At 38.1% G+C, this 14574-nt stretch overlaps 1 protein-coding gene across 5 annotated transcripts in view; it reads right to left on the reverse strand.

Annotated features, from left to right (window-relative positions):
* Sorcs1 (sortilin related VPS10 domain containing receptor 1) overlaps positions 1–14574 on the reverse strand; it is a 504706-nt gene that overhangs the window by 20957 nt on the left and 469175 nt on the right. For all 5 annotated transcript variants that reach the window (XM_038329254.1, XM_038329237.1, XM_038329246.1 and 2 more), the window contains exons 23-24: positions 11952–12083; positions 2866–2965 (exon numbers count right to left, since the gene is read on the reverse strand). In XM_038329254.1, the coding sequence (XP_038185182.1) occupies positions 2866–2965; positions 11952–12083 (232 nt within the window). The remainder of the gene's footprint in view (positions 1–2865; positions 2966–11951; positions 12084–14574) is intronic.

Genomic DNA, 14574 nt, shown 5'->3' on the forward strand with positions numbered 1-14574 from the left:
ATGTTATTATGAAAGTCCATCCCAGATGTCTGTACCTAGAATATGGCCAGTTCTATACGCTTAGGTGAACAGACAGCATTTTGAAGTTCACTTACTCTTTTAGTGTTGGTCATTTTTATCCTGTACAGAAACTAATGTTCCACATTAAGTCTACATCAATATAGCTGCTGAGTCATTCGCGACAGAAACTTCATAATGCTGGCAGATAGAGTTTGCAATTGGACTAGGAGAAGACATTAGTAACAAGTCTAATAGGAAGGAAAGTAAACAGCCATAACGATAGGAAGACAAAGATTTTCTTTCTCATAAAGCTGCCCCAGTTTAAGTGCTTTTCCCTCCTGCCCTGCCTACAGCTGTATCTTTTTCTTGTTGTCTTGGCAATCTTGATGAGTCGTACACATCTTTAATACATTATCTGTCTTTCAAATATGATAGTTACGTGAACTATCTATTCTTTCTGCTAGCTTTTCCTCCCAGAAACATAACTCCTGTTCCCAAACACTCATCTGTGAAGAATTCTGAGCATGAAGTGGAGAGAATTCTCAGTTGTCTTCAACTTGGTATTGTTCCTGGTCACTCCAGTCGCATGAATTTCTCATAGTTATCAAGACCGAAGCTCTCACGTGAGCTATGGATCCACAAATATCTTAGGATTTCCTTGCTGCATTAGTTTCTCATGGCTAATCCATGGGCCATATCAGCCTCAAATATCTAACCACCTACTTTTCAACTTGGTTTTAATTTGAAATTAGTTCTCAAAAGAAGTCCACCCACCTACTCACTCTATTCTATTTTTCTATTCTTCTTTTATTTGAGATAGGATCTCTAACTAACCAGGCTTGCCTTGATTCTCCTGGCCACCTCTTGAGTGCTGTATTGCTGCGTGTCAATCTTACCAAGATAATGTGACATATATTAAAGTATAATATGACAGGTGAAATGAAAAGCTGGCATACATAATAACTGAGAGAAAATCTGTGTGAGAAAGTAGAGGATCAAAACATAGATGGCCTCTAAATAGAGAAACTGGAGACATACAGCTAGATCTTTGTTTAGCTTGCCTGGGGCTATTCCCCTCACTCCAATAGAGTCTGTATGTACACAGAAAAGGGATGTTTTGTTTTTTTCTGATCAAGTCACACAATAATGTAATTTATCATTTGCTGAATTCATTCAAAAGCTGAATATGCCGTGAGGCAAGCTTTAAATTCCAAGAAATGAAACATATCCCTTAAAATGCAGAATTCTGTATAGAACGTCAGGCTCCACTGTATTCAGTGTCGAAATTGATAGATACATGAGCAGGTAGCTCTGTGTCCTGGGGGAGAGGATGGCGATATGAAGCATGGCTTCTAGGCAAGTTCAACTAATGAATTAAGTAAATGTCACACCCCTTCTCAAAGACTCTTATGGCTTCTTAGATTTCACTAAAGTACAGATGGCTCACATGGCATATTCTATACTCTACCTCCCTTCCCTATGTTCCATAAGAATTACATCTGACTTCTTAGTTTTTGAGACAGTGGGAGAAAAGTAGACACTGACAATATAGTAAACCTGCTTCCAGACCTGGGGACCTCCTGGAATCCCCAAGAAAATGAAGGATTGAGATGGAAGCTTCTCCCCTTTGTCTTCATTTGTTTGGCTTCCTCAGCAACCTTAAGTTTTTACCCTTGGTGCTTTGGTCTTTGGAATATCTCATGAGTTCTGTCCTATCCATCCTTCAAGATTCTTCCCAAATGCCACCTCTTTTAATAAAAATATTCAATATCATTTTGAACTAATAGAATTCATCTCTACATTTAACTTTTTTAATTGCTTCAATTGTTAATAATACAAAGGAATTAAAAAAAATTCTAAGTATATCATCCAAATTAAGCTACTTCTCCCACTGAGTTACATTCTACGGCCATCTCTACGGTACACAAAATTCAAATCTGTATTTTAGGTGTGCACAGTGAGTTCTAGAAAAATGAAAGAAACTATAGATCGGGCTAAAAAAAAGAAAGCGAACAAAACAAAAAAGCTTTTAAAGTTAAATATTAAGACACAATGTGTTTACTTTGTGCACAAACATGCATACATTTACTTACTGTGAGACCCCCTTAACTGCCTACACCATATCCCTGCCCTTCAGCAGACCTCTATGCAATGCCATCACCATACTTTCCCACACCAAACCATTTCAATAATCTTATCGCCATACAAACAATTTCCAGTTGGCATCTGTGCCCCATGAAGCACCAGTAAAATACTCTGCCAAAAAAGTAATTCATAAATATTGTTCATCTAATTATTTATTAACATACACAATGACATATATTTATAAATTCTTAAGATTACTTATTTTTCATTGAGAGCTCTCTCTACAGAGAGGAAGACTTCCTTGCCTGCTTTTTATAAGTAAAAAGACAGAAGAGGAAGCATATTTATTTATAAAATTAGGACTACATAAAGGTTTACTCTATATTACTCCTAAACCTCTTCTTAACCTGTACTCCCATAGCATGGAATATAAAGAAAACAAATTCTTTGAGCTATGAATGAGTCAAAAATACAGCTTTATAGGAAAATTTGAAAAACATCACTTATGAGATTAATGCTCTTTTTACATGTATGTTGAGACAAAGCATGTTATGGCATGAGAGCATGTGCCTGAGTGATTTATTGAGCTCTTTTCCAGGGACTAAGGGGAAACAATAGCTTGTCCTCTTGCCAAACTGGTAACCCATTAGGGCAGAACAATCAATTAAGAAGACTTTCAAGAACTGTGCCCAATTTATAGCTTCCATCTCTCCCTGATTACAATGAAAGTGATTTCCCCTCAGCATAGTTGCTGCAAGAACACCGAACATGGAAACTGACCTGCTGTTAGGTGGGCTGCGTGGACGAGAACTTGGACCCCAGGCTTCAGTTCGAAGTGCACCAAGTTTTGGTTGAGTTTGTGGATTAGAACTTCAGATATCTGAAAGAAGTCTTACAGTTAGTGCTACCAACATAGTAATATTGACTATGAACAGCCACACTGGGGAGGATTTTGAATGTTTACCAACACCTACTAACATTATACGGCAAATGACGGAAAGGGAGAGTCTGGTGTACATAAGACTGAAAAGTAGTAGCTTGGTGCAATCCACACATTCTGGGTTTGACTTACTTTGCTTCCTTCACTTTCTCTAAACCACCATGGGTAAGCACTTTACGACTTTTGGATAAATTAATATTGTCAATACCATAATAAACAGTACTGTTGAACACAATGACACCACAGTTTAAGCAATGAGTTAGTTAATTGTTGTGTCATGCATATAGGCATTTGCTAAACTATTCCTGACTCTGGTGTATGTTTGGAAGAGACATGAAATTCTAGACCATAGACTGTTCACCTGAGAAAGGTGTTTGAGTAGAAATTACATAAAGTATTACAGATAGGGTAAAAACTTTTTTGTTTTTTAGCATAGAAATTTATTATGCCTGATTTATACATTTTGGGCAACTTTGAAAAGGCTCTGAGGAATAACCATGCTACTTATTTTTTATCTGCTATCTTTGCCTTCTTTTAAATACACTATTTTAAGCATCAAGTTCATATTTTATTTAATATTCTATTACGTCCAATTAGATGTATGCTGACCATTATTTTTATAGTTAAATTCTTCTGCTTTCCCATTATCTGCTGAGTTTCATCTTCTCTACTAAGTTGCCAAAATGGCACTGTGGAGCCTAAATAGTTAAGCATGCCCTGATGGTTTAGTTTGGAGTTCATGCTAGAAGTCACTAGTTGGCAATGGATCTGCAGTGCCCTGCACGTAAACTTCTCTGCTGACCAAGAGGAATGTGAGATTGTTCCCGAGTCCCATGGATAAGCACCTGGGGTCCTTCTCTCAAATGTAGTCATTTGTGAAACCATGAAGAAAAGCAAGGGTGTGATAAAGCCAGGCTGAAAACAATTTGGTCCCTTTTTAATAAGCATGGGAAATATTCCTTTACTGTCCAGGTTTACAGGAAGGACATATTTTCAAGCAATTTCATCAAAGTGTTTTCTCTGTAAGTTCTGATTACTGCCCACTTAGTGGGGTCTTGATAGGAAATAAAAACGGAGTTTTAGTAAAGGTCTATCACAAAGTTTTGGCTTTGAAACTTACAAATGCATATAAATACTAATATACATATACATGCAAACATCCAAACACAGGTGTATATGGCATATATGGATATATAATGAAGAAACACTCTAGTCAAAACATGAAAGATGTCTCAAAAGCAATTAAGAAACTTACCTGTTTCCTAAAGACTATTGGAAACATAAAACAGAACTATGTATCAACAGTAGGAGAACTTCTCAGAGTGAAGTGAAATTACTTCTTAATACTGAACATGAACATATTCAAGTAAGACATATAAATAATTAAATCAGAAAATATAATTTATCGGAACAACCTACTTTTAATTTATTATCTCTAAGAGAGTCCCTCGTGAAAATAATTAGATGTGTGTTGGTTTCTATCATTGCTTCATTGAATTTGTCTATATCACTTACAAAGCTAAGCCAGATATGCAAGATTAATCAGGTAACAAAATTCATTTCATGTTATTTAACTTGCATCAAAAGATATTTGATAAAGGATATATACTCTATGGGAAAGAAATTATGCATACGAAGTAAAAGTAAATGAAATTTACATTCTATACAAGAATAACCTCAATTAGAACCAGGCATTTTGCTATTCAAATAAATTAGTAATAAGCAATTTACAAATCTCAACAATACTTTAAACCTCTTACCAGGTTAATTACAGAAGTACTTACGCTGCATTGTCTTCATTAGATCATGAGATGCTATTCATATATTTAAGTATATGATACATGCATTGAACACTTTATCTTGATAATGTTGCTTATGTCTGTCTATTTTTCCTTATGTTTATGCTGCCATCCCCATGGAAGAGCACAGGCTCAGGACATATCCATGTTTACTTAGTTAATATTTGAGGAGTTGAGACTAGACTTTAGTTTTGTTACACTCCCAAACCTAGTCCAGCACTACTAAAGATAAAACAGGTTTCTTGAACCATTTAATTAAGAAGGAGAGAGGAAGATGTCTAGTTGTATATCTGGGTAAGTGGGTTTAGGCAATAAAAATGGCACAATGTTTAACTCACTGCACTGTCATTTTTAATCCATCTGTAACACACATGCACACACACAGAAACTAAGAGTGTCCCCAAAGCCACTGAAAAATGGAGACCACAAGAATAGGCATTCCCTAACACTTTGCTCATGAAAGTGTTCATTCCACCAATCTATGCAGATTGTAATATATGAAAGCTTGGACAACAGAAAGAGTAACAACCTGCAGTCTACGGGAAGCATAGCAAGAGCCCAGATGAGAAGAGCAAGCACTTGCTTGATAAAAGGTTTAAGTGAAATAATATGTGATTACTCAGAGACCAGCCTTGCTGAAGCGAGATAAATTTACTTTCCTTGCTGTCCAGTGAAAAGTGTGCCTCCTAAGTGGATTTCATTGTTAATTCATAGTGCCATTCCTCTTCTGATGCTTTTCCACACAGTCGCTTTCCTATTCGTGTCCAGCTAAGCAATCATAGCGCAAGAAACAGCCTATTATTCTTGCTATCTGCCTGTTTCATAGACTATACCTATGATTCGGATGAAGTTCACACTTCATGTAAGTTACTATTTGAAAAGGCAATGGGAACTCAATACAGACACTAGAAAAGGATGTCACGGAAGAGCCTTACTATAGCAAAAACAGCAATTTAATTCTCTCCCTTATGTTTATCTCAAAAGATGAGGACTGAGAACAATCAGAATCAATGCAGCTAGAGTATAGTAACAATGGAAAATTCTCAGGGACTTGAATGAAGATGACACTTTCCTCCTCGTGCACAGTATCCCACACAGGTGGGCAGATGTTTCCCACCTCATGGGGAACAGACTGTAGAAGAAGCCATTTCAAATGTTTCCATTCATTATAGCACAAGGGAAAAAGAGCTTGCAAGCACGTGACTTTTTCAGGTTGAAAGAGACACATGGAATTCCTTCTTCCAACTCAATTGTCTTAAACAAGTGCCAAGGCTCTGTTCAAAGAGTAGAGTCATATTAATGTCCTATGTGCCCCAATGAGAGCAGGATGTCAATATTTGGTCTACATGGTAATGGTCACCATACTAAGAATATATTCAACATTTAGACCACTTTTAATAAAATCATTTTGAGAAAACACATTCACAGGACAGGAATAAACATGTCAAGCATTGAAACACAAACAAATGGGACATTTAAGAGAGGAGTCAGTAACTGAGCTAGTTATACATTCTGCTCCCCTCCTTTCCTTTCCTTTCCCGTCCTACCCTCCCCCATGGTTGCTATGCTCCCAAGATCCAGGAGATCTTGATTTTTTCTACTTCCCATGTATGTCTTTCGTAAGGTCTTCTTTGTTGTCTAGGTTCTCTGGATTGTGAATTGTAGACTGCTTTTTTTTTTTGCTTTATGTCTAAAAGCCACTTATGAGGAAGTATATATGATATTTGTCTTTCTGGGTCTGTGTTACCTCACTCAATATGATGCTTTCTAGATCCATCCATTTTTCCCACAAATTTCAAGATGACATTATTTTTTCTGCTGTGTAAACTCCATTGTGTAAATGTACCACATTTTCCTTATACATTTTTTTGGTTGAGGAGCATTTAGGTTGTTTCCAGGTTCTGGCTATGACAAACAATGCTGCTCTGAACATAGCTGAGCACATGTCCTTATGGTCCAACTGAGCGTCCTTTGGATATGTACCCAAATGTGATATTGCTGAGTCTTGAGGTAAGTTGTGTCCTAATTTCCTGAGAAATCACCATACTGATTTCCAAAGTGGCTGTACTGGAAGAGTGTCCCCTTTACCCCACATCCTCTCCAGCATAAGTTGTCATCAGTGTTTTTTATCCTGGCCATTCTTACAGGTGTAAGATGGAATCTCAGAGTAGTTTTGATTTGCATTTCTCTGAGGGCTAAGGATGTCAAGCATTTCTTTAACTGTCTTTCAGGCATTTTAGATTCCTCTATTGAGAGTTATTTGTTTCTCTCTGTGCCCCATTTTTTATTGGATTATTTGTTCTTTTGATAGCCAATTTCTTGAGTTCTTTGTATATTTTGGAGATCAGCCCTCTGTCTGATGTGGGTTTGGTGAAGATCTTTTTCCATTCTGTAGGCTGCCATTTTGTTTTGTTGAACGTGTCCTTTGCTTTACAGAAGTTTTTCAGTTTCAGGAGGTCCCATTTATTAATTGTTTCTCTCAGTGATTGTGCTACTGGTGTTATATTTAGGAAGTGGTCTCCTGTGCCAATGCATTCAAGTGTACTTCCCACTTTCTCTTCTATGAGGGTCAATGTGGTTGTTTTTATGTTGAGGTCTTTGATTCATTTGGACTTGAGTTTTGTGCATGGAGATAGATATGGATCTCTTTTCATTCTTCTACAAGTTGATATTCAGTTATGTCAGCACCATTTGTTGAATATGCTTTCTTTTTTCCATTTTAATTTTTTGCTTCTTTGTCAAAAATCAGGTGTTTGTAGGTGTGTGGATTGATATCTGGGATTTCAATTCAGTTCCACTGGCCCTCCTGTCTGTTTTTATGCCAGTTCTAGGCTGTTTTCAGTATGAGACAGTCAATTTTTAAAACAATCCAAAACAGGTGGCACAAGGTGGAGATGTGAATTCAGGAAAGGCCATATGAAGTTAAGAGGGGGATGTGCTGGGAATGAGGTGAGATGGGATGGGGTGTGGAAGTGAGTATAGTGAAAATTCATTGTTTACACATATGGAATTTTCAAATAATAAAAATATTACTTAAATAAAGCAAAATGTTGAATTGTTTTCCTTATTCTATTTGAACGTTTGTGTTTTCTTAGTCTTCATCACAGAATTTATTCATATTCTTCCTTGAGTTCCTTGGACAAGTTTATAATTGTTATTTCAAATTTATTACCTTGTATATAATATAAGTTGCTTCCCTTGGTGTACATTATTGTGGGACTAATATTTTATTTTGGAGGAAAGATATTGTCTTGGTGTTTAGTGTTGTTTCTGTTTTTTTTGTTTTTTTTTTTTTTTTTTTTTTGAAACCTGGATTTCTGAGTTAGAAAATTGGTAGTGTATTTTGATATGGACATCTGTCCCACCTTTGCTGAGTCGGCATTTGAATCTCTATTTGCTGCTACTTTAACTTGTTAGGTTTTGGGTCAACTAGATGATACTTGCTATTTGGTCTTAGGGACACTCGGTGTTGATATCCAATGTGATTCTATGATGTGTCCTAGCTTAGCTAGGGTAGTGTAGCTTCTCAGCTCAGGAATGAACCCCCCAGAGAGCTAATAGGTTCTCCCTGCAGATCCTCAGAAATCTAAGGAAAGCACATATAATCTGAATGGCCCTCATGTGGCATGTGCTATGGTCATAGCAGACATGTGTGGTGATTTTATACACAGTTTTTGAAATTCCCACACAGCAAATACTTTTGAAAAATAGTCTTTGGCAAATTTATCAATGACAAGACTACCCAGATCCAAAGTAGTAACACTTGCTCATAAAGTTGGTCTAGGGAATGTAAACCTTGCTGAATAGAATACTACTCTGGTGCCATCTTTAGAGACAATACAGGGTGGGGTGACTTTGGAGAAGACCCAGTTGATAAAGCCTGGACACGCGATCCTGTCAACTGGGAGTTGAAGAAATCCTTGTTTTTAACAGAGGAAGCTTTTCCCCATCATACAACACAACTACATGGTGAAGAGATAGTGGAGCCAAATTCTAAATTCTAGTTGAGGCTTCCTTACGTAGTTCCATTCTTTCTTTGGATAGTTTATTGCCAGCTTTAAGTTTTTCTTTTATGTAGCATATGCCTTTGATTCACCTCTTATTAGCCTTATATTGTCTACAGTTCTTCACTTTTCAGGACCTTCCTTGTCCCTATCGTATTATCTTTACAACCCAAATCCCATGTTTCAAATTCAGGACTGACAGGTACTAGCATAAGTGCATAAAATAAAGAATTTGGACTTGTTGACTACACTTAATAGTGACTATTAAGCTTATTAAATGCTACCAATAGAATAATATATTTTTATAGATTTTTTCACTTATCTCCCCTCAAAATTTGCAATATGTGTCTATGAGGAGTAACACAGATTAAGCAGAAAATGTATTATTTGTGTTTGGTATTTTTTATACTATCCCTTTTGTTTCTTTTAAATTCCTTTTAATTTTACCTTTATTTTATTTTATTTTATTGGTTTTTCGACACAGGGTTTCCCTGTAGTTTCTAGAGCCTGTCCTGGAACTAGCTCTTGTAGACCAGGCTGGCCTCGATCTCAGAGATCCGCCTGCCTCTGCCTCCCGAGTGCTGGGATTAAAAGCGTGCGCCACCGCCGCCCGGCCCTTACCTTTATTTTTGATATTACAACACAATTATAATATTTCCTCTTTTTCTTTACTTCCTGTAAACTCTCATATAACTCTCTTAGCTCTGTTCTGAATTTATGGTCTCTTCTTTCATTGTCATATACTTATGTTTATGTCATATACATTTATGTTCCTAAATATGACCTGCTCATATTCTTATGTTTATTTACACATATATATGTTCTAAAATATGACCTGCTCGGTCTATATATTGTTATTTGTATGTCTGAGCACTTGGTTTTGGATAGCCAGTTGGTGTGCTCTTCCCATAATATCATTTAAGGAGTTGAAAAACCACAAGCACGAGCCCCCCTTTCTCTCCAGCAAGACATCATAGCCTCCTTAGAGCATCATGGTCTCTTCTCCTTCCAAGAGTGATAGGTTCACATCTCTCAACCTAGAGGACTCAGAGAGAAGCAAGGGATGAAGGGCCCAGAGGGCAGAGCTTGCTACAGACTTGAGCAGTTGGTCTTAGGACAGCATGATGTGCTTTTCTTGATGAGACCTCCGAGAGCAAGAGAGCCTGTTCACACTCCCTGGAGACCGGAAAACAAGACTGGTAGAGCACTCCCAGACAGAGGGCACTTGATTAACCTAGCGGTGGCATCCTGATAAAGGGGTCAAGTGCTTCTCACTGCTAAGAATTCGTTATTTATTTCACTGGCAAGATAGTTCAACAGCATTTCTGTTCCCTGGGGAGTGCTTTCAGAAGTGGCTCAGGGAAGAGAGCCAGGGACACATCATTGGGGGGTTTCCCTCCCACTCTTCAGGATCCACTGGATAGGATCCACGCTCTTATTCTACAGGGCCTTCTGTACAGTTTCTAGAAGAAGGGGACCAGAGCACGAGTGACTAAAAGGTCAGCAGCATTCCTGAGTCAGCTCTCACAGAATGGGCTCTATTTTGTTGCTTGTATCTTTTGTATCTGTCTTAGAAGTCTGCTTCTTTTATTACAGTGGAAGTTGTTTTAGCATTCCCAATGTTTCTTCCTCTTTCACATTTTTTATTAAGAACCTTGTCCTCTGATTTCACACTGATTAATAGTTTGGGACAGGCTACTCACACCCTCTGATCTACAAAGGGGCAAAAACAGCTGAAATTTTAGCAGGGCTATTCTATCTATATGACTGCAAGGGTTAAGAGGTGCCTTCCATTTGACATACACTTGACCCATGACAACTGTAAACATGGGACTGCTGGTGGTGTTACTGGAGGGAAGACACCATCTTTAGAGCAGGATCAGCTTCAGGCTAAATAGAAGCCAGGATTGCATAGTCATCCTCGCTCTCTGTGCACTGGCTCTATTCTCGCATCAGCTTCTATGTGGTCACAAGAAAAGGTAAAGAGAGGAAGCAGCTTGATGACACTCTGGTTTGGTTCTGAACTGTATCCCTGGACCTTTAAATTAAATGAGTCTGTAAGCTTACTCCTTCCACTCCCCCAGTTATTTAAGTGACTGAGAAAAGCTTCAACAGACCTTAACTAGAATGAAAACTACAGGTTATCAGTGGGCAACCTATTTTAAGGAGTCTCAATACACAGCCTGGCCTTCCTTGTAAGGTAATTTTATCAATGCACTTTTCAATCAGGATAATAAAAATTCTCCATAATTAAAGCACTAATTTCTCATGGGCTTTATTGGATACTGGATTTACTTTGATTACAGTCTGGGACAGGCTAAAATATAATCAATTTCCTTAATCAATGTTTTGACCTCTAGCTTGGTATATTGCTTTTCACTGAAATAGTTGAAGTACCTTTTTTACTATAAACCCTCATAACTGATAATGATACTACTAGCTACTTTGTCATGATATACTCTTCCATTTTCTTACTGTCCTTGTTTGATTCTCCACTTTGTGAAAGTCATTTCATTAATCATTTAACTTATTCACTATCAACATTATTTCTTCCAAAAATGTCCTTCAGTATCCCAGTCTATTTAATAAAGTGAAGAACTTAGTTTTCTTATTTCCAAATGGTTTGCTATCATAGAACAGCCATAAATATAATTGGTATACTTATTGAACAATTACTATATTGTCCAAGTGCTTTCTTGTAGTTTTTCTTTAATCAACACAAATACCTATGGGATTGCTGTGACTTTAGCTAAATTATAAATATAATTTAATGTCTTTAATTTCTTCATATGCATGATATATCCATGAATATCAGTGACAAAACTACAAAACTGGCTCTCCACCTGTGATCTCTTCACCAAAACGTAGACTACCCTAAATCAGTACCAAATTCTAAGTGGCATGGCCTTCAAAGACGTCACCTGCTCTCAGATCTCTGATTAAATTGCCCACTGATGCTAAGGCTAAAATGCAGATTCCAAGAGTCCTGTGGGAGGGAGATGATGCAGGGAGATGTTCTGTGAGAGGGAGATGATGCAGGGAGATGTCCTGTGAGAGGGAGATGATGCAGGGAGATGTCCTGTGAGAGGGAGATGATGCAGGGAGATGTTCTGGGCAACTCACCTGCTCCAGGTCCTCTGTTGACCTTTTGTTTTCTCTGTTTGCATCTTGGTAGGGCAAAACAAAGAGTTCAGCAGCGGTGGGTAAGCCAGGTAACACTGCCACGAGGATATGCTGGCTGGGAATCCCTGTGGCCTGTGGGAGAGACAGAGACTGGGTCAGTCCTATTAATGATGATAGAGATGCAGGGAATGGGAGGAGTGGTGACTCGGGAACAGAGACACGGGTAGTGCGGACAGTAGAGGACAGGATGGGCATCTTTGGGTCATCAGTTAAGCTCAAAGCCAGAATGTCTGATTCAGGCTCGACTCCACATTTGTCACAGAGACGGTTTTATCAGTCGTTTAGGCCTGTACGTATATTTCCTTAAGTAGAATTTTATTTATTTTTTTATTGATTTTATTGAGCTATAAAATTTTCTCTGCACCCCTCCCTGCCTCTCCTCTCCCCTTCAACCCTCTCCCATGGTCCCCATGCTTCTAATTTACTAAGGAGATATTGTCTTTTAGTACTTCCCATGTAGATTAGATCCATGTATATCTCTCTTAGGGTCCTCATTATTGTCTAGGTTTTCTGTGATTGTGATTTGTAGGCTGGCTTTCTCTGAGTTATGTTTTAAAACCACTTATAAGTGAATACATATGATAATTGTCTTTCGGGTCTGGTTACCTCACTCAAGATGATGCTTTCTAGATCCATCCATTTGCCTGCAAATTTCAAGATGCCATTATTTTTTCTGTTGATATCTCAAGTCATCTGTTCAGGTCACCACCCTAGAGTTTGGCAATGGTATTCTCATCTCAAAGAGGCAGGTTACCCTGTTCACATTTACCCCTACTATAGCCCAGCTCCAGCCATGTTCTCCCGTCTAACGTGCTTGCAATCAGTTCCATTGCTACTGAATTAAGCACACGCTCAAGGAGTTGTATAAAGTGGTTCCACTCTCCCTTTTCAAATCAATTACCCAGAGCTCACATGGGCTTTTTCTTTTCTCCAGCCAAATGGAATTCTGAACAATTTCTCCAAGTTTTAGCTTTTCCTGTAGGTATATTTGTGCATGCCAACAATGCTTCTTAGAATGTCTTATGTATTTTGCTGGGATGTTTCTACATATCTCCTATAAGCCATCAAAAGGGCTATGAATTTTAGTACATCTTTTCATGATTTCCAACTGTAGTGATTATTTCTTAACTGTTTTTTTTTCCAAATTAGCAGTAAATCCAAGACATTAGTACCTTTTTATCTGCCTAGAAGTTGTGCTTATGCTGAGTAACTTAGCAAGGTTATATGCAGCTCCTCACCATAAGGCCTTAAAGCATGAGTATGCCCTACTGTTCATAGTATGTGTGTGTGTGTGTGTGTGTGTGTGTATGTGTGTATGTGTGTTTGAAGATATATTACAGGTTGGGGTCCTCTGGAAGATGACTCAATAGCTCTAGTGTACTGAATAAATCTCTTCATTTCTATGAGAATGGAGAAAATGGAGCAGGAGTGGGCGGCAAGAACTGGGCTGTCATGAAGACCCAATGGGAGTCTCAAGAGGTCTCAGAAGAAGACAGACTAGCTCTTCAGAGATGTCTTAAAATGAGTTATAAATTACTCTATAGACTCATATTTACTTGACATGATCTACTCTAAGGAGTATTAGAATAAGGCAGCCCTCAGTACCACCCCAGCTAAGACTAGTCTCTCCCTGAATAGGAATCTAGGTATCTGGGGCCCAGGGCAGACAGAAACTGCAGCAATGTCAAAAGTAGCTCAAAGTCACCTGGGAAGGGTTTGGTAACACTGAACTTTGATCTAACTGTGAGGTATATAAATGTAACCAATCTCCTGTTATTCCTTTATCTTGATGCCACAATATAACTCTGGTTACGGCTGACACCATACTGTTATATGCACCTACAAAGTTTCAAACTCTGAGAGTAAGTTCAAAGCATCTTCATTATATGAAAAAAAAGAAAAGATCTACTGACAGAAATTCATTTAAAGATAACATTATGCTATGTCCATATCAAAAGCCAATTTGGTGAAGAAACAATAACCACTTTTATATGGAGCTTTGTCACATAGCAACAGGATAAACTGTAAACAAGATAACTCAAGCTGTCCTTCTTGTTGGAGGAGCACAATTAATGAGGTCCCTTAGGACTTAATGAAGTAGCCAAGTGTAATTACTGATCTCAAAGATGGGGGAAATAACTGGGACAAGAGAACGGATCAGTGGCCTCTTGGGGAAACTGAACAGCATTAATTATCCCTTATCTTTAGATCAATACCACCCTGTCCTGAGGGATGTTGATCCAACACAGTTGTTCTACATCCAGTTGGCTATTACATGCAGCAGACTGGAAATATTAATGAACAGTGTGTTTCTATACCACTGGGAAGCTGGTTGAAAGGTAGATGTTCACAGTTTCTGATCCCTAGAAAATGGGTATGAACAGAAATCAGCCTCAGAAATCTCAGCATTGCTGAACTAATGCCTTGTTGATGAACTACTGGGGGGTGATCACAGTTTCCAGAGAACCAAGGCACTTAGAAAATCATAGACTTTAGAGTCTGGGAAAGGGTTCATTGAAGGGGATGACCCGTCTTGCTTGGATATCAGAAGAAATAAATCAGT

The sequence above is a fragment of the Arvicola amphibius genome, chromosome 1 (genome assembly GCF_903992535.2).
Source record: "Arvicola amphibius chromosome 1, mArvAmp1.2, whole genome shotgun sequence".
NCBI lineage: Eukaryota > Metazoa > Chordata > Mammalia > Rodentia > Cricetidae > Arvicola > Arvicola amphibius.